The sequence below is a fragment of the Carcharhinus amblyrhynchos genome, chromosome 8 (genome assembly GCF_965287045.1).
Source record: "Carcharhinus amblyrhynchos chromosome 8, sCarAmb.v2.hapA, whole genome shotgun sequence".
Taxonomy (NCBI): Eukaryota; Metazoa; Chordata; class Chondrichthyes; order Carcharhiniformes; family Carcharhinidae; genus Carcharhinus; species Carcharhinus amblyrhynchos.
Genome location: NC_137331.1, coordinates 75,603,601 through 75,625,073, shown reverse-complemented (window position 1 = coordinate 75,625,073; position 21,473 = coordinate 75,603,601). Strand labels below are relative to the sequence as shown.

Sequence of the window (21,473 nt, the reverse complement as noted above, 5' to 3'; positions counted from 1 at the left end):
GGTGTGGAAAGTCTGCAGAGGGATCTAGATAGGCTGAGTGAGTGGGCGAGGACCTGGCAGATGGAGTATAATGTCAGCAAGTGTGAGGTTATCCACTTTGGCAGAAATAATAGTAGGAGCAATTACTATTTAAAGGGCGAAAAGCTGCAGCATGCTACGGTGCAGAGGGACCTGGGGGTCCTTGTGCATGAGTCGCAAAAACCCCGTCTGCAGATGCAGCAGGTGATCAAGAAGGCGAATGGGATGCTGGCCTTTATAGCGAGGGGGATAGAATATAAAAGTAGGGAGGTCTTGCTGCAACTGTACAGGGTACTGGTGAGGCCGCAGCTGGAGTACTGCGTGCAGTTTTGGTTGCCGCACTTGCGCAAGGATATTTTGCCCTTGGAAGGAGTGCAGAGGAGGTTCACTAGGCTGATACCAGAGATGAGGGGGTTGGCCTATGAAGAGAGACTAAATAGACTAGGTCTGTACTCATTGGAGTTTAGAAGGATGAGGGGGGATCTTATAGAGACGTATAAGATAATGAAAGGGATGGATAGGGTAAAGGTAGAGAGATTCTTCCCGCTTAGAAAGGATAGCAGGACGAGAGGGCACAGCCTCAAGATAATGGGGGAGGACAGTTTAGATCGGAGTTGAGGACGAACTTCTTCACTCAAAGGGTGGTGAATCTCTGGAATTCTCTGCCCGGTAAAGTGGTGGAGGCTACCTCGCTAAATATATTTAAGTCACGGGTAGATAGGTTTTTGACAGACAAAGGAATTAAGGGTTATGGGGAGAGAGCGGGAAAGTGGAACTGATCCATTTCAGATCAGCCATGATTTTATTGAATGGCGGGGCAGGCTTAAAGGGTTAGATGGCCTATTCCTGCTCCTATTTCTGATGCTCTTATGATGGGCTCCTGCAAGGACAGAGGTGTCATCCTCCAGATGAGAAATTATACTAAGGCCAGGTATGCCTTCTCTGGTGGTACTAGATCCCATAGCACTGTTCAAAGAGCAGCAGTGCTATTCTCCCTCTGTTCTAATCAATAGTTATAGATCTCAACCAGCATCACAAAAACAATTTGATCATCATCTCACTGTTGTTTGTAAGATCTTAACGTTCCTCTATCTTAGACGGGAGAATTCAGGAAAGGGTAAATTCAGAACCCGTTGGCGAAATGTCAAGGCTGTAGAGCCATGTACTGATTTAGATAAAGATAAGCAGAGTGGCTTATGAAGCGGCAGTGAAGGCATTAAAAGTGATTAAGGTGACATCAGGGAAAAAGTTAAAGCTAAAAGCACTATATCTGAACATGAGAAATATTCATAACAAAATGAATTAATTAATAACACAGATAGAAAATGGGTTTGATAATGTAGAAAAATGCTATAATCTATTTATTATTTTAGGACTGTGATAACAGAGTACTCAGAAAATCATGATATCATTAAGCAGAGTCTTTTAAACCTTCTGCTGCTGGCAATCTGTAGCATGTTTGTGCCATCAATTTCTCCATTACACTACTTCTATCTTTAATTTTGTGGCGTGTTTGTCCTGATTCAGTGGGGTGTCTGGCCTGCTGGCCACTTCCTTTGCTATAAATTCTCATGTAAAATAGTTATTGATTAATTGATTATTAAGAGGTGAAAGGTTATCGGGGGTAGGTAGGAATGTGGGATGAAGATTACAATCAGGTCGGCCATAATTTTATTGAATGGCGGAGCAGGTTCAAGGGGCCAAGTGGCCTATTCCTGCTTCTAATTTATATGTCTGTATTCAACATGTCCAATTTCCTTATTTTTATTTTGCACTTCACCATTATCAGTTTTCAAGTCCCCATATTGCTTCAAGCCACCATCTTCTCCCTACCCTAATTGTAGAAGTTGATTTCGATACCTCTCATCGGTTTCTTTTCATGCTACCTTTTTGTAGCTCTGCTTTGCCATCCTTTGAGGGGATTTGAAAAACATTTTTTCATTCAGAGGATGGTGGGAATCTGGAATGCGTTGCCTGGGTAGGTAGTGGAGGCTGGAAATCTCTCAATCTTTAAAAAGTATTTGGATGAAAATTTGAAACATCATAAAATTTAAGGACATAAGACAAGTGCTGGAAAATGGTATTGGTGCAACTTTAGTGGTTGTATTGTCAATGCAGACCTGATGGACTAAAGAGCCTTTTCTGTGCTATGTGACACTATAAGAACATAAGAACATAAGAAATAGGAGCAGGAGTAGGCCATCTAGCCCTTCGAGCCTGCCCCGCCATTCAGTAAGATCATGGCTGATCTGTCGTGGCTCAGTTCCACATTCCCGCCCTCTCCCCATAACCCTTAATCCCCTCCCTTATCAAAAACCCATCAACCCGCATCTTAAAAATATTTAGCGAAGCAGCCTCCGCCACTTCAACGGGCAGAGAATTCCAGAGATTCACCACCCTTTGAGTGAAGAAGTTCCTCCTCAACTCTGTTCTAAACCGCCCCCCCTTTATCTTGAGGCTGTGCCCCCTAGTCCTACTGTCCTTTCTGAGCGGGAAGAGTCTCTCCACCTCTATCCTATCCATCCCATTCATCATCTTATACGTCTCAATGAGATCTCCCCTCATTCTTCTAAACTCTAACGAGTACAAGCCTAGTTTATTCAGCCTCTCCTCATAGCTCAAGCCCCTCAACTCCGGTATCAGCCTAGTAAACCCCCTCTGCACTCCCTCCAAGGCCAAAATATCCTTGCGTAAGTACGGCGCCCAAAACTGCACACAGTACTCCAGCTGCGGCCTCACCAATGCCCTATACAGCCACAGCAAGACCTCCCTACTTTTATATTCAATCCCCCTCGCTATGAAGGCCAGCATCCCATTCACCTCCCTGACCACCTGCTGCACCTGCAAGCTGGGTTTTTGCGACTCATGCACAAGGACCCCAAGGTCCCTCTGCACCGTCGCCTGCTGCAGTTTTTTGCCACGTAAGTAATAATCCTTCCTACCATTATTCCTACCAAAGTGGACCACCTCGCACTTGCCAACATTAAATTCCATTTGCCATTTCCTGGCCCATTCGCCCAGCCTATCTAGATCCTTCTGTAGACTCTCCACACCCTCTGCACAATTTGCCGTTCCACCAATCTTGGTGTCATCAGCAAATTTCGACACCCTACACTCGGTTCCCTCCTCCAGATCATCTATATAAATGGTAAATAGCTGAGGCCCCAGCACCGACCCCTGGGGCACTCCACTAGTCACCATCCGCCAATCCGAATAGCACCCATTGACCCCCACTCTCTGCCTCCTATTTGACAACCAGTCCTCTATCCACGCTAACACCCTACCCCCAACTCCATGTCCCCTGACCTTCTGCAATAACCTCTTGTGAGGTACCTTGTCAAACGCCTTCTGAAAATCAAGAAAGACCACATCCACCGGCTCTCCTCTATCCACCGCCCTAGACACATCCTCATAGAACTCCAGTAAATTTGTCAGACACGACTTCCCTTTAACGAAACCGTGCTGCATCTGCTCTATCAAGCAATTCCTCTCAAGATGCCTCGCTATTTCCTCCTTGATGACGGATTCTAACATTTTACCTACAACAGACGTTAAACTAACCGGCCTATAATTCCCTGCCTTTTGCCTGGCACCCTTCTTAAACAACGGCGTAACATTAGCCGCTTTCCAATCTTCCGGCACTTCCCCAGAATCCAGCGACGTCTGGAAAATAACCACCAAGGCATCCACTATCACCTCCGCCATTTCTTTCAGAACCCTCGGATGCATTCCATCCGGTCCTGGCGACTTGTCCACAATCAGCCCCTCCAGTCTGTCGAGCACCGCCTCTCTCGTAACAGTAATGTCATTAAGACCCTCCAGTCCTACCACCTTTCCATCTCTAACACCCGGCAAATTATTCATGTCCTCCTCCGTGAAGACAGAAACAAAAAAGTTATTCAGGACCTCAGCCATATCCCCATCCCCTACCACTAAGTCCCCCTTCTCATCCTCTAAGAGACCAACGTTCACCCTAGCCAGCCTCTTCCTTTTTTCCACCCTTTTATGGGTGGAATTTTACCATCCCACCCGCCACGGGAATCATAGCAAGTGCAGGGGCGGACCATGCAAAGGTCCATTTACGTAGGGCAGGATTTTCCGGTTGAGGGGCGAACATAGCCGGAAAATCGCCATGACTCTAAGTTATTAATTCCTGAAATGGAACTTAAACCTGCAGCTTTTGGCTTAGAGGCAGGCGATGAGATCACTGCACCACAAGATCTCTTGGAATAGTACAGGAAGGACAAACTATCAATGGAATTTCATGATGGCCAGCTGCTCATCAATTGAACTGCTTATTTATTTTTGAATGCCAACAAGGTGATTTGTGCCAAATGATGGAAATTCTGATTTAGTAGCAGTCTTTTTTAACAGTGTGCTATATGGATTTGTATTCAGCTACTCTAAGTCAAGGTATTCATTGTTTCTATTTATATTTTATTCTAGTAATTTTTGTATTGCATGCTTCTGAAATGCCCAGGATTATTACTGGGTGAAATATTCTGCAACTGTAATGTGGGTAGGAAGAAAATCTTGAACTATGATCTGGGAGCTTCAGTCTCTAAGTAAAACAATAATTAATTATGTACAAAACAATTTATTTCCCTTATGTGGACATGTGTGTTCTTAAATGATATCAGTGCAAGTGTCTCATTTTAAACCTTGACATCTAATGTAAAATGTAACATCACAAATGGTGGACAGCAGAGGGTGCTTGTAGTAAAGCTCCCTTGCACTTAGAAATATACCTTAAAAATCTTAGGAAATCTACAGTAAGAACAAAATACTACAAGAGGGAATCTAACTATCTCCCCTTGACATTGAATGGCATTATCATTGCTGAATCTTCCACTATCAACAGCCTGGGGAGTCACCATTGACAAGAAACTGAACTGGGCAAGCCACATAAATGTGACTATAAGAGCAGGTCAGTTGCTGGGTACGCTGTGGTGAGTTGCTCACCTCCTGACTCCCCTAAGCCTGTCCACCACAAGGCTTAAGTCAGAAGTGTGATGGAATATTCTCTACTTGTTTGGATGAGTGCAATTCCAGCAAACTCGAGGAGCTTAACTCCATCCAGAACAAGACAGCACATTTGACTGGCACCCCATTCAACACATTAAATATTCACTATGTCCACTTCCAATGCATGGTGGCAACCCTGTGTACAATCTTTAAGATGCATTGCAACAACTTGCCAAAGCTTCATTGACAGCATTTTCCAAACCCACAACCCCTATCACCTGGAAGGATTAGGGCAGCAAATGAATGGGAACACCATCACCTGCAAGTTTCCCTCTGAGCCAGTCACCCTCCTAACTTGGAGCTATATCACCGTTCCTTCACTGTCATTGGATCAAAGTCCTTGAACTCCCTTCTTAACAGCACTACAGGTGTACATACACGTATACAGTTCTAGAAAGCCTCACCATTGCCCAAATTGATGGGCAATAAACAGAGGCCCAACCAGTGACGCCCATACCGCATGAAAGAAGAAAGCTACTGCATTGGTCCCATCAGTTCATTTGAAGGTGCCTCTGTGATATTGCCAATTTTTTGTGACTTGGATTCAACTTGATTACCAAAAAGAATATTGAGTTTGTTAATTGTTTACATAGATTTTCATCCACCAGCCCTAGCTAGCTTCAAAATCAGGTTCTAGAGATGAATGGAACATTTCACTTGGTCTACTTCATCACCAATAACTCGAATTATCAATATTATTATTAATATATTGCTCTAGAAAAATTTCTAAGGGGGAAATCCTTACCATATTTTTTTCAGTATAAACGTCAGGCTCAGAAAACCATTGTGGAGAATCAGGAAATGCGACCTCCCTGGAGAGAATCACATTTCCTGATTCTCTCTGGATTTTCTGCCCACATTGCCATTCTCTCTGGTGGACACGGGCTGAAAATTACTCCCATGTCTCCTCTAAATGTGTCATAAATGATGTGTCACTTAATTTGCATCTTGACTTTGTTTTAATTATGAAAGAGAAGCTATTATAGTGATAACTTCTGAAGAAAGGATTTACACAACTCTTTACGTCAGACCATAGTTGGAGATAAAGCATTTTCTAAAGAATAATTGTGTATTAGCTTCTCAGCATTGATTGTGGCAAATACTGAGCCTTCTCACATATCATTTGTCCAAGACAATCCATCCAATCCACTGGATTTATTTTCTCTTTCTAGGCCATGATAAATAGAAGTTTTTTTCAACCTAAAAATGCTAGTTTTGTACTTCTACCTTATTCTGGCAGAATATTTAGATGATCACAAAGTGAAATTAAGTAGATTAATCTGATTGTGACTTTATCTCAGTTACAAATGTAGTCGTGATTATCCCTTCTTCAGCAATGGAATTAGAAGTTAAGACTATTGCAGTAATTTTGCTCTCTGTCTGTTTAAAACAGCATAGCAAAAAATGGTTACCTGGCTTGAGGGATCAAAGTGAACGGTAAGTGAGTGAGGATGGAGCCCTTCTCGTGCAGAATCATCGAGCAGTCATATAGTATGCATGTAAGGTCAGGGGCTCTGCACCAAGGCAACCAAGGGCTGCAATCCCCTGTAATTGAATTTTGTTCATCAATAAATATCTTTTGTTCCTAATGAAACCTGAAGTGTCTTGACGTCATCCAAGGTGTGCCACACTATTACAGATGTTGACAGAGGGACATCATATGGCATGCTTAAATATCCTGTTTATTTCCACCTAAGATTAAACAAATATCCATCCTGCAAAACAGCTGGCAGTGTATATTGTGGGTACATGTGTAGCATATATAGTTTGTGATTCATCCATTGAGCTTTAAGCATAGATCGTGAGGCACTGATATATACTATAGTCTCAGTCTGTGGATAGGTTGCTGATTTTATGATCACAGCGAGGATACTCCAGTTGAGTTAATATCCGTGAGCTCGAGAGAGAGAGAATAAAAATCAATTTGTGATTCTGCTCCAGAGTGTCAATTGTATGTATGTAGTGAGAGGGAATGATGCCTCACAGTGATAGCTACTGAATGTTGCACCTATGAAACTGCATTCCAAGTATGCCTTCAGAATGTAGACAAGAAAGGAGAAAATTAGAACAATAGGGACAGACTCAGCTTCTTAAGCATTCTTTATAAATCTTGGCCTCTCTTTTTCCCTTTTTTACAGATGTTTTTGTAGCTGGGAAGCCCTGCGATTGTGATGTTGTGGTGGAATGTCAGGCTGGTGACCCAACATCCCTGGAAGTGAAGCTCACTAATCAGAGCAAGCGCACGGTCGGCCCCTTTGCTCTCACTGTCATCCCATACCAGGACTATCAAAACGGGGTGCACAACAACAATCTTGGCAATGCTGTTACTTTAATTGGATCCAATACGTTCTATATAGATGCAGTAAGTAAACCATCTGGAAATAAAAATGCACTGTCTGTAGTTTGATCAGTTGCTATAAAGAATCTACTTTGTTAATAACAAAATAAATTTATATAACTTATTGAAACATCCCAAGGTGTTTCTCAAGTGCATTTTAAACAAAGAATGGCACCAAGCTATATAAGGAGTTAATAATAAGTCAGATGATCAAAAGCTTGGCCAAAGAGGTAATGGCTCAGAGATGGTCGATAAATTTTAGCAAGTAATTCCTATAGACATGATAGGATAAGTATTAACATTGTCAGGCAAAGTTTTCCACAAAAAGCAGGCCAGGGTAGTATCTCTTATCTGAGTGTCTTATCTGACATTCAGAAGGATTCAAATGTATCTGGAGCTGTTGGGCAAATTGGGTGATGGCAGATGAACAGTCCACTTTACACTCCTCAGGATTTTGTTTCTTCAGTGAAAAAGAAACTCATGTAAAATGGACTATCGATCTGCTAGTGCCATTTTGATGCTGCCACTTTAGGTGGATTTCACCTCCAGAATCTCTGATGCTATTTGACCAAAGGTGATAGCTTAAAACAGCTATTTTCTGCTCCACATCATTACAAAATATAACTAATCAGAGCAAGCCCACAGTTGGTCCCTTTGCCCTCGCTATCATTCCATTTCCAGGATTATCAAAACGGGGTGCACAACAACGATCTTGGAAAGGTTGAAAAAAGAACAATCAAAATTACCTTTTGTACAACTTGAAAAAGTAATTGAAAATCTTCAGTCTGGAATGTTGTATAGCATCAGTGAAAAGGTTCTGGTTCTGAAAGCTGGTTCTGAAAGATAAAGAGGATCGAACTTCAATTAAGGCCTGGCCTTGGCTGTTAAAACAAAATACTCTTTCACGATGGTTGAATTTTTTTTATCCTTGCTGACGGTGCAAAAGGGTTTGTGTCAAAGTAGAGTGTGGTAGCTCTGTGCCACCATGGTTTCAGAGGATATACCATAGTTGAGGTATAGCATTCTATATTTTGATTAAACTTTCTGTCCCCTAGTCATCTCTTGTCCAAGTGGCTACTGACAATTTTCAGCCGATCAAAACGGTGGCTCTAAATTCATGAATGCAATGCTTACCAAATTCCTATTTATTTATTTTTAAAATTCATTTTTACAGGATGTCAGCGTTGCTGGTTGGGCCAGCATTTATTGCCCACCCTAACTGCCGTCTATTTCTGAAGGCATTTGAGAGTCAACCACATCATGATTTCCTCAAGAATTCTAATGAATTAGTTCTGACTGTTACAAGACTACAGTAAATTACTGCCTTTCTAAAGCTTGCTTTGACAAACTTATCTACAGTTATGGCTCTTTTGCATCCTCCTTAGCTGCTCTTTCAGTTCTATTTTCATCTTTCCCTGTAAAAGCTGATTTGAATATTTCTACACCATTGCATCATGCTCAACAGAAAACTGGCTGTTTAATTTTAAAGTGTTCCCATCACTTCATGGATGATTCATTAAAATATGGGTAATTCACTTCACTTTGACACCCAGTCTTCTTTTGTTCTTCCATGTACTGGGTCTTAACTGCCCTTTCTGTTTGATGATTTTCTGAGTTGTATACTGTATTATATCCTTACATTTATCATACACCTACTGTAATCAGATTTTTACTCTTAATATGCATGATATCCTTATCCTTATTTGCCAGAAAGCTGGTTTACAGACTTTTTTTGCTTTTTGTTTAACTAGGTGTATTGGCCATGCTAAATTCTCCCTCAGTGTACCCGACCAGGCACCAGATTATGGCAACTAGGGGATTTTCATTACAGTGTTAATGTAAGCTCACTTGTGACTAATAAATAAACTTTAAATGTTAGATCCCCATTCATCTAACTGGAATTAGGTCATTTCAGCTCAGTATCTTTATATTAGATTCTTCCTTTTCCTTGCATTATATTCAGAATTTTTTTTAGATTACAGTGAGATATATCATATTGAAATGCATCATTACATCAGTTGCAATTTTGATATCATAAAATCTTTGCATGCTGCTAGCTCTTCTCCTTTCTTAAACAAATAGTATTTGTTATAAACAATTAAAAGCTAAAGCTTTTGCCATATAGACTAACAGAAGGTTAGCAGAATTTATTTGCTATCACTAGCAAGCATGGGGAGTTTTACTTCTGACAGGCAGCACGGTCGGTGCAGGCTTGGAGGGCCAAAGGACCTGTTCCTGTACTGTAATTTTCTTTGTTCTTTGTAGTTTATGAGGTAAATATATATTTTTAAAAGCATACTTAGATGGTGGCAGTTCATGCACTGACTGCTTTTCTTACTGTGTCGATAGCATTTTGATGGCTGGTCATAACTTTCAACTTGTACATTAGTCTGTCGTTATCTGTCAAAATAATGGAGAGGTTAATGGCACTCAATTATTTATGTGCAAATGTTACAGCAACATCAAGCAAGGGCAGATGTGCCATTTATGCCATTAGCTGTGCAAAATTGGGCAGAATCCTAGGATGGATTTTATGGCAGGTAGGAACACAGAGTCTAACAGGAGCAGAACAGTTCGCAATTGTCCCAATGTCATGTTAATAGTGACTCGATTTTCAAGTTGCCTGAACACCATTTGCATTTATTTACATCTCATGAATACTAATTAAAGCAGCTGTTCGCCAGAATCTCCATGCACCCTCCCATCTAGCGCCACCCAGCTGGAAATTACGTCAGTCTCAAACCCATTTAAAAATGAATGGTGTGCACAAGTTGGACCTTAGTTCACTTGTGACTTCAAGCCTATCTGCCATAGCTCTTGTTGCATTCAATGACACTACTGGAGCTGTAGGGTTGATGTTCTCCTGCTTTTTGCCGATGTTGTCTGCAAGGGCACCACTATGCTGATGATTCCACTTTTAGACATTAACCAGTATTGTGTCTGGAGTTGGCAAGTATAGGGATCTTCAATATTTTTCTGGTGGCTGACACCATAGTCCACAAGAACACCACTGTGCTGCGGAACTTTAGAATTCTGACTGGTGGAGGGATGTGAGGGGGAGTAGGAATGATGAAGACAAGGAGAGGCACTGGGGAAGGAAATCTGTATAACGACAATGAGGGAGAAAGGCAAACACAAGTGGGGCATTGGTGAAGGAAGACTGTGCAAGGGCAGTGGCAGTGGGAGTGGAAGGGCAAGGGGGTATGAGGAGGATGATGAACAATGAAAGGGAAAGGGAAGACTAAGGGGTGGGAGGCTGGAGCTGAACACGGGTGTGTGAAATGCTGATAGACAAGGCAGTCAAAGGAATAACACATCTTTCAGTGGAAGGCGGTAAACACAGATTCCAGAATTGGAGGTGAGGAAAGGGATGTTGTTAGTGTGGCACCCAGGGATGGTTCGCATGAAGACTCAGAAGTTGGGGGTGCGTGGTTTGGAAGGTCTGTTATCCTTAGTTCTCATAGCATGGGAAATGGGTAACTCTGAAGGTTGAAGTCTTTGGTTTAGGTCTTACAGACTGCAGTCATAGAGTGCAGACACTTCTGTTGTGAAGTTTAAAGGAATCACAGAATACAGATAATCCAGGGGATAGGTTGACCTTGCAGTCTGAAGTCCAAGATAGGAGATTGTTCGTGCAGCACTTCTGCACAATCATTGAAAACATGGTGCACTCCAGCTGCAGGGAGGGGCAGGAGCTGTGTCTTCCACAGGAGTAAAGCACAACTTGTTTTGCAGGGCTCTCTTATGGTCCTATCCCTAGCCTTGGCAAGCTCTGTATTGGGTTGCAAAGGGAATGGTGATGCTGACCGGAGGCATCTACAACTGTAGATTGGGAAGACATAATTAAATTGGGGTTCATACAGTCTTGAGATGGGGTGGATAGAAGTCCACAAGAGTAATGGGTACTTCTTGGATGATAGGGTCAAGGGGGAGGGTAGGAATGTCCAACACAACAACAATGCATCCAGTATTACCGGAAGAGGCTGGAGAATAGCAGAAGGAAACTCTACCTTCATGTGAAGCTCAAGGCTCATCTCGGGCACACAGTGAGGGACGGCACATTAAATTCTATCCTAAAGTAGACATGCAGAAGCAGCATTTGGCAGTCATGTAGTACTGGCGTTCACTGAAAAAGAAAGTACAAGTATTCTGTCTAGGCAGGATATGAGGAGACTGGGAGGACTGCTATGCTGGGCTATGGGGCTCCTTCTTGAGAAATACTCTCACTGCTTGGTGCAGCAAGAGTGGACACAGTTCATAGAACATAGAACGTTACAGCGCAGAACAGGCCCTTCAGCCCTCGATGTTGCGCCGACCAATTCAGGATAGTTACAAATGAAGAAGACCTCTTTGGTCAGGAAGCAACTGAAAGCGAGTCCTTTCATTAGTGCTGTTAAGGGATGCTTCTAATTCAATGGCTTAACAGCACAGTTGCATCATTGCAAAAGGTAGTCGGGAATGAGTTTCCAACTCTATTTTCAAGCTAAAACAAAATATCACATAACTCTAAGGATGGATGTTATGCCTAAATATTTCTTTACAGTGAAAAAGTTCCCTAACCCACTCAAAGACAAAGTCAAGAGCCATATTGAGCATATGTTACAGCAAGGGGTCATCACTCCAGTAACCATGCAGACAAATGATGTCTAATGATTCAGTTAGAATCTGAGTGGCCTTGTCGAAATTAAATAATTTGCTAGAACTCCAGATCCGCCTGATGGCATCAGTGAATGAAAGTCTCGCCAAATTAGCACACAGAAGCCTCTTCACAAAATTAGATACTAACAGCAGCTTTGGACAAAGAATCCAGATTGGTAACTGCTTTTATCACCCCATTCAGACATTATTGCTTTAACAGTTTACCAATTGAAATTGCTTCTGCATCCAAGATATTCCAAAGAACAATATCTCCAACCATGGAAGGCATTAAAGAAGCAATATGCCATATGGACGATGTTCTCATACAACATTCACTGAGGGAGAAACATGACAGCTGCATGAGAGCAGTCTTCAAAGCAGTCTAAGAAGCAGGTTTGACATTAGACGACAGATGTGAATTTCCAAAGCCTATGCACTGTGGAAGCTTAGAAATTACAGCCAACCCACAGAAATCCAAGGCGATCAGAGCGATCCCACAGCCTAAAAAGTCACAACTACAAAGATTTCTTGGGATGGTCGACCAAGTAGGCAAGTTCCTACCAAACATGGTGGAAATGAATGATTTGACATCATTGTTATCAAGCCATTATGACAGATATTGAGGTAAGGTCAACAGTGGTGCTGAAAAGTTGACTAGTAAAACACTTTTGACAAAATCAAAAATTTCCTAATTTCACCAGAAATTAGTTCTAAATCTACTTCACTGCCCTCTGGAGTTGCCAATAATTGTAGTATTGGATTCTTCATCTACAGGCTTGGGCACCATGTTGATGCAAGTTCAAAGAAGGCCAGTATATTATGCCTCTCAATCTCTTGTGGATACAGGGAAGTGGTATACAATCATTGCATGCTGGACCCAGGTCGAAGACACTTCTATCGAGTGACATGAAAATACACTTTGTCCTCAACTACAACAGGAAATCAGAACTAGATCAGGGTTATTGGTAGAGGCACAATAGAGACTTTGAGAGACAATGTAGTGTAAAGGGTTAACATCAGGAACACCTGACTCTGATGTAACTACAATGCAATGTTCCATGACTAAGAGATTAGGAACTGGTGAGAAACAGAATTCCGTGTAAAGTACTGAAATATATACCTCTATCAATAAAGAAGATGTTGTATATGAATAACAGTACATACAGTACTACAGTGGCATTCTTAGGATAACAAATAAACCCTAAAAATCTAGACCCCAAACCCAAGGTGAAACATTTGATGCTACTCTTGGGGGAGAGTTTATGCTTTGGGTGCAATCAGAACATTGCACTGAAAATGCACTTGAAATTAGATCAATTAATCTGCTAAAATTAATCCACATCATTACAATTATAGAATCGTACATGGGGCAATACAACCAATTTCTTAATTTCTCTAGCTATTAAGAAAGCATTCCTTGAGGTATTTAAGAGTGGCATCACTTGTAGTTTTATAGGCATAGCTTGATTGGGTTGAATCAAACCTTGAGCAAGCATTAAAGATCATGGAAGACACTAGGATATGTAGTTTTGGGATAATTTATCAGATATTTGAGATTCTCCAATGGTTTTTTTATGCTGTTTGGCTAATTGTGCCATAATTTGGGTGCAAATCAAGTGAAAATAAGAAGAAAATCAACCCCATGGTTTTATTATTTCTACTGCTTTATTTAATTAAATATATATATATTTAATCATCAATAGTCATTTGAATCATCAATAGTCACGGGTGGGGTGCCTGAAGATTGGAGAGTGGCAAATGTTGTGTCTTTGTTCAAAAAGGGCATCAGGGAAAAGCCTGGGAACGACAGGCCAATGAGCCTCACATCTGTGGTGGGTAAGTTGTTGGAAGGTATTTTGAGAGACAGGATCTACAAGCATTTAGAGACGCAAGGACTGATTAGGGACAGTCAGCATAGCTTTGTGAGTGGAAAATTATGTCTCACAAATCTGACTGAGTTTTTTGAAGCGATAAATAACCAAGAAGGCAGATGAAGGCAGTGCAGTTGATATTGTCTACATGGACTTTAGCAAGACCTTTGGAAAGGTACCACATGGTAGGTTGTTGCATAAAGTTGAATCTTATGGGGTCCAGGGTAAACGGATACAAAATTGGTTTCTTGACAGAAGCCAGAGGGTGATTGTAGATGGTTGTTTTTTAAACTGGAGGGATGTGACCAGCGGTGTGCCTCAAGGATCAATATTGGGTCCACTGTCATTTCTCATTTATATTAATGATTTGGATGAGAATATAGGAGGTATGGTTAGTAAGTTTGCAGATGATACCAAAATTGGTGACATCGTGTACAGTGAAGAAAGTTACCTCTGATTGCTGTGAGATCTTGATCAATTGGGCCAGTGGCTATTGAATGGCAGATGGAGTTTAATTTAGATAAATACGAGGTGATGCATTTTGGTAGATTGAATCAGGGCAGGACTTACTCAGTTAACGGTAGGGCATTGGGAAGAGTTACAGAACAGAGAGATCTAGGGGTACATGTTCATAGCTCCTTGAGAGTCGAGTCACAGGTGGACAGAGTAGTGAAAAGGGCATTCAGCATGCTTGGTTTCATCAGTCAGAACACTGAATACAGGAGTTGGGACGTCTTGTTAATGTTGTACAAGACATTGGTACGGTCACACTTGGAATACCATGTACAGTTCTGGTCACCCTATTATAGAAAGGATATTGTTAAACTAGAAAGAATGCAGAAGAGATTTACTAGGATGCTACCAGGACTTGATGGTTTGAGTTATAAGGAGAGGCTGGATAGACTGGGACTTTTCGCTCTGCAGCGTAGAAAGCTGAGGGGTGATCTTATAAAGGTCTATAAAATAATGAGGCACTCAGATCAGCTAGGTAGTCAATATCTTTTCCCAAAGCTAGGGGAGTCGAAAACTAGAGGGCATAGATTTAAGGTGAGAGGGGAGAGATACAAAAGTGTCCAGAGGGGCAATTTTTTTGCAGAGTGTGTTGAGTGTTTGGAACAAGCTGCCAGAGGTAGTAGTACAGGCGAGTACAATTTTGTCTTTTGTAAAGCATTTAGACAGTTACATGGGTAGGGTGGGCATAGAGTGATATGGGCCAAATGCGGGCAATTGGGATTAGCTTAGGGCTTTAAAAAAAATGGTGGCATGGACAAGTTGGGCTGAAGGCTTGTTTCCATGCTGTAAACCTCTGAGTCAATGGCTGTATAAGAACATATGAATTAGGAGCAGGGGAAGACCATTCAGCCTTTTGAGCCTATTCTGCCATTCAGTAAGATCATGTTGATCCAATTGTGGCATCAACTCCAATTTCCATCCACCCCTTGTTGACTCCCTTGTTAGTCAAGAATCGATCTACCCCTACTTTAAAAACATTCAATGAGTCTGCCTCCACTGCTTTCTGGGATGAGTTCCAAGACTCATGACCTTCTGAAGAAAAAAAATCTTCTAATCTCTTTCTTGCGTGGGAGACCCTTTATTTTTAAACTGTGTCTCTCCAACAAGGGGAAACATCCTTTCAGCTTCCACCCTGTCAAGTCCCCTCAAGATGTTATATTTCAGTAAGATCATCTCTGTCTTCTAAACTCCAGTGAATCCAGGCCCAGCCTGCCAAACATTTCTTCATAGACTAAACCCTCCATTCCAGGTAAATGTTGATTGAACCTTCTCTGAATTGTTTCTAATGCATTTATATATTTTCTCAAATAAGGAGACCAAAACTATACACAGTACTCTAGATGTAGCTCTGTATAGCTAAAGCAAAACATCACTACTTCTACATTTCATTCCCCTGGCATAAGTGCCAACATTCCGTTTGCCTGCCTAATCATTTGTTGGACCTGCACGCTAACTCCTTGTGATTCAAGTATGATGTAGTGTTGAAAATTGTGTTGAAAGGGTGCCAAAGTAACATCGGTGCTTCAGTCTTTCCCTTTTATTCCTCACTTTTTTCAGCCGTACTTGAAGGCTTTTTGTGACAGTTTCTTGGGAAAGTGAATGTCTGCTTCTATTTGAACCATATACAGCCATATACAGTAAATTTTCACTAGGTTGGTTATTAAGTTAGTTCTATTGCTAAGAGCCACAGAGTCCCCAGAGCCACTGCACCTAACATTTAACTCAATTAAATGTTGTCAAATAGTTTAACAAGGTATTGTCGGAGTGGTATCAGATCTTAACATTTAATTTTAAGTGACAGTATGTCTTCTTTTGTTTCCAAAGTAGTTCACATGTTTTTGTTTGCAATCTTCACAAACAGGACACCCTTACATTAAAATTACACGTATAAGAGGACATTCTTCTGACAATTGAACTTTCTTTTGGCTTCTCTCTAAAGAAAAATAAAAGCGTGGTCACATGACATTCAATGGTATTATCATAACTGAACCTCCCATTATCAACATCCTGGGGGTTACTGTTAACCAGAAACTCAACTTCTGTAGTTACAAGAGTAGGTCAGGGATGAGGAATCCTGCAGCAGGTAACTCACCTCCTGCCTCCCAAAAGCCTGTTCACTATCTGTAACACGCAAGTCAGAAGTGTAACGGAATACTCTTCCTTTGTCTCGACGAACGCAGCTCCAACAACATTCAAGAAGCTTGACATTTTCCAGGACAAAGCAGCCTGCTTGATTGGCAACTTTTCTACAAATATTTACTTCCTCCACACAGTAGCAGCAGTGTATACTATCTACAAGATGCACTGCAGGAACTTACAAAAGCTCCTTAGATAGCACCTTCCAAGCCCCTACCACTACTATTTAAATGAACAAGGGCAATAAATATGAGAACGCCAACACCTGAAAATACCTCTCCAAACCACTCACCATCCTGACTTCACTGTCACTGGGTGAAAACTCTAGAATCCACTTCCTAAAAGCACACTGAGTGTACCTACACCTAAAAGCACACTGAGTGTACCTACACCTAATAGCACACTGAGTGTACCTACACCTACACACAAGGACTGTAGGAGAAGGGATAACCAGCCGTGGTTATCGAAGGAAATGAAGGAGACTATTAAATTGAAAGCTGATGCGTTCAGAGTGGCTAAAATAGTGGGCGATTAGAAGATTGGGAAAGATTTAAAAATCAACAATGAATGACTAAAGGTGATAAAGAAAGGAAAGATAGACTATGAAGCTAAACTAGCACTAAATATAAAAAAGGACAGTAAAAGTTTTTACAAATATATAAAGAAGAGGAGACTGGCTAGAGTGAATGTTGGACCCTTGGAGGGTGAGGGGGGGATTTAGCGGTGGGCAATGAGGAAATGGCTGAGGCTTTAAATTAATTTTTTGCCTCGGTTTTCACGGAGGAGGACACAAATAGTTTGCCGGATCTTAAAGATAGAAGGATGGTAGGAGTTGAGGGCCTAAATGCGATTACTGTCACTAGAGAGGTAGTGCTTGATAGACTAATGAGTATGAAGGTGGACAAGTCCCCAGGACTGGATGGAATGCATCCCAGGGTTCTGAAAGAAATGGCAGAGGTGATAGCAGATGCCTTAGTGATTATTTATCAAAATATGCTGGGCTCTGGGGAAGTGCCGGAAGATTGGAAAACGGCTAATAAGAACATAAGAACATAAGAAATAGGAGCAGGAGTAGGCCATCCAGCCCTTCGAGCCTGCCCTGCCATTCAATAAGATCATGGCTCCTAGTCCTATTGTCTTTTTTAAGCGGGAAGAGTCTTTCCACCTCTATCCTATCCATCCCATTCATCATCTTATACGTCTCAATGAGATCTCCTCTCATTCTTCTAAACTCTAACGAGTACAAGCCCAGTTTATTCAGCCTCTCCTCATAGCTCAACCCCCTCAACTCCGGTATCAGCCTAGTAAACCTCCTTTGCACTCCCTCCAAGGCCAAAATATCTTTGCGCAGGTGCGGCGCCCAAAAAAAAAAATGTCATGCCACTGTTTAAAAAAGGTAGCAGACAAAGGGCAGGGAATTATAGGCCGGTTAGTTTAACGTCTGTAGTTGGAAAAATGCTAGAATTCGTCATCAAAGAAGAAATAACAAGGCACCTAGAAAAGAATGGTTTGATTGAGCAGACACAGCACGGATTCATTAAGGGGAAGTTGAGTTTGACGAATTTATTGGATTTCTATGAGGATGTGACTAGTGCGGTAGACAGAGGGGAACCGGTGGATGTGGTGTTTTTAGATTTCCAAAAGGCGTTTGATAAGGTGCCTCATAAAAGATTGCTACAGAAGGTTAGGGTGCACAGAGTTGGGGGTAAGGTGTTAGCGTGGCTAGAGGATTGGCTGTCTAATAGGAAGCAGAGAGTTGGTATCAATGGGGGTGCTATTCTGGTTGGCGGTTGGTGACTAGTGGAGTGCCGCAGGGATCGGTGCTGGGGCCTCAACTGTTTACCATTTATATAGATGATCTGGAGGAGGGGGCTGAATGTAAGGTGATGAAATTTGCTGATGACACAAAGATGAGTGGAAAAGCAAATTGCGTGGAGGGTGTGAAAGTCTACAGAGAGATCTGGATAGGCTGAGTGAGTGGGCGAGGACCTGGCAGATGGAGTATAATGTTAGCAAGTGTGAGGTTATCCACTTTGGCAGAAATAATAGTAGGAGGGATTATTATTTAAAAGGCGAAAAGCCGCAGCATGCTACATTGCAGAGGGACCTGGGGGTCCTTGTGCACGAGTCGCAAAAACCCAGTCTGCAGGTGCAGCAGGTGATCAAGAAGGCGAATGGAATGTTGGCCTTTATAGCGAGGAGGATAGAATATAAAAGCAGGGAGGTCTTGCTGCAACTGTACAGGGTACTGGTGAGGCCGCAGCTGGAGTACTGTGTGCAGTTTTGGTCACCGCACATGCAGAAGGATATATTGGCCTTGAAGGGAGTGCAGAGGAGGTTCATTAGGCTGATACCGAAGATGAGGGGGTTGGACTATGAAGAGAGACTAAATAGACTAGGGCTCATTGGAGTTTAGAAGGATGAGGGGGGATCTTATAGAGACGTATAAGATAATGAGAGGGATGGGTAGGGTAGAGGTAGAGAAATACTTCCCGCTTAGAAAGGATAGCAGGACTAGAGGACAGAGCCTCAAGGTAAGAGGGGGGCAGCTTAGATCAGAGCTGAGGAGGAACCTCTTCACTCAAAGGGTGATGAATCTCTGGAATTCTCTGCCCATTGAAGTGGTGGAGGCTACCTCGCTAAATATATTTAAGTCACGGGTAGATAGGTTTCTGATAGACAGGGGAATTAAGGGTTATGGGGAGAGAGCGGGAAAGTGGAACTGATCCACTTCAGATCAGCCATGATCTTATTGAATGGCAGGGCAGGCTCGAAGGGCTAGATGGCCTACTCCTGCTCCTATTTCTTATGTTCTTATGTTCTTATTCATGAACTGCAGCAGTTCAAGAAGCAGCTTATCACCATATTCTCAAGGTCAATTAGAAATGGCAATGAACATTGGTCTAGCCGGTGAAATTCACGTCCCTTGAATGAATAAGAAAAAAATAGACATCTAATATTAAAATGTAAAAATATATTAGAAACCTTGTATTGTGGCTTAAAGTGCAACTGAAACACTCAGAGAACCCCTGATCTGCTCGACTCACTTCTTACAAATAAATGAAAACACTAACACTGACAAATAAAGCACAGATTAATGTACAACACACAGCTTTTAAAATGTAAACCTAGTTTATATTGTGCCATTTTTAAAGATTCCTGCGTAATACAGCACCAACGGGAATCAAGAGATCAATGAGATAAGTGTTAATCATTGATTTTGTGCCCTTGTGGTAAATGGCTTGCCTTATCCTATGGTGTCTGTTGGTTGGATTCACAAGAAAGATAGTTTTCAGTCCACATTCTATATATGTAGGTCTATCCCTGGTCTGGTAATAAAGAGTTCCTGTTTTGTGCTATGTGCATTTCTGCTAAATGGTATTATATTTTTATTTTGTTTTTCAGGTGAAATCCACTGAAGATTTTGTTTGCAGTGGAGCTCTCCTATTCCTGTATGCTGGTGATTATTACCTGAATATAAAATTTCATGATGACAACTCAAGCAGGGAGCTGCCCCTTTCTTGGTTCTGCTTGCCAAGTGTTCATGTGCGTGCCATGGATCCAGCTCAACACACAATGTTCTAAATTTATCTTAGAAAATAGAGGTTGTAAGATGTAGTGAGTTAGATCATGTAAATACTGACTAACTAGTCATACATGCCAACAGGATCTTACTGAATATTCTGGTTTAAGATTACGCTGACACTGTCCCCAAAAATAAAATGCTTCTAGGTTTTTCTGTAAAGCTTGCTTGGCCAAATTTTTAAATATCTGAGGGATTGACAATTACTTTCAGTAAAATTATTCAAGTTAGTAATAAATCTATATTATAGAAGAGACAGGTTGCACCTTTGAACAAAATAAAAGACACTTGATTAGTAGTTTGGTGTCATGTTAGATCTCTAATCAGAACCTTGTTAAAATCTAAAAGGTAAATTTACATTTTTTGGCATGGTTAAGTAAAAACTGGTGTAAAATGAAGATTAGGTGTTAAAAATGTTTCCTGGATCTTGGCTGTCAGAATAATGGGGAATAGAAGGAATGTTGACAAATAACATCAGTGTTGTGATTATGAAGGCATGTATTCTTTACAAGTCTGATATGACAATGCTGTTAAGTTCAGTCTTAATGCTTAGTTAATTCCTTATCCTCCCATTTTGAAATACGATGTGTACTGTTCAAATATATGGGCACAACATTTTGATGGTCTATTATTGCTGTGAGGTACCTGCAGTTGTTTGTGAGAGTAAGACAAGGTGCCCCATTCACACTGCAATGAAGTGGCCATATCCCTTCAGAGGGGTTACTTGATAGTTATTTCCCTAAGGTGTTATAACCATTTTCAATGATACCAATAAACAAATTTAAAAAAAACTGGAAAACCAGTTACAAACTCAGGGTTTTTTTACATTTAAAAGTTGCTACAATTTAGGTCTATCTAATCTTATGAGTAATGCACCTTCATGGTTAATTTGCAGTTGAACATCTGCAATTATTATAAAGTAATTAGAATGATAACTATTATGGAATTATGCCACTATTTCAGCTGCAGTGTGAACAAGGCTATTTGTCTGTCTTTTTGCTTCAAACAAAATTCAGGAACTACCATAACTAGCATCTCTGTACACTAACTCAACTGATATTCTCAAGATAATTTTCTTTCCTGTACCTGCAAAAAGTTGTATCTTTGGAAATAAATTTGGCTTGCATGTTCTTCTGTAATCAAAAACTTCCTTCTCAGCATTAGTTTTATACTTTTAAGTGAACATTTTGTTTCCTAGGCCAGCACTAATTGTTAAATGATTCCAAAGTTGCTTCAAATCTATAGAATATATTTTCATTCAAAAGTTTGGATCCCACATTAAACCATAGATGGTAGATTAATTGGGTGCCTATATGGGAGGTCACAATTTTCAAGAAATGTATTGTTTACA

General features: G+C 41.2%; 1 protein-coding gene across 3 annotated transcripts in view; it reads left to right on the top strand.

The window, feature by feature from the left end:
* trappc9 (trafficking protein particle complex subunit 9) overlaps positions 1-21,252 on the top strand; it is a 719,084-nt gene extending 697,832 nt beyond the window's left edge. For all 3 annotated transcript variants that reach the window (XM_080194286.1, XM_080194288.1, XM_080194285.1), the window contains 2 exons: positions 7,182-7,405; positions 19,945-21,252. In XM_080194286.1, the coding sequence (XP_080050412.1) occupies positions 7,182-7,405; positions 19,945-20,124 (404 nt within the window). In that variant the 3' untranslated portion in view covers positions 20,125-21,252. The remainder of the gene's footprint in view (positions 1-7,181; positions 7,406-19,944) is intronic.
* The last annotated feature ends 221 nt before the right edge of the window (positions 21,253-21,473 follow it).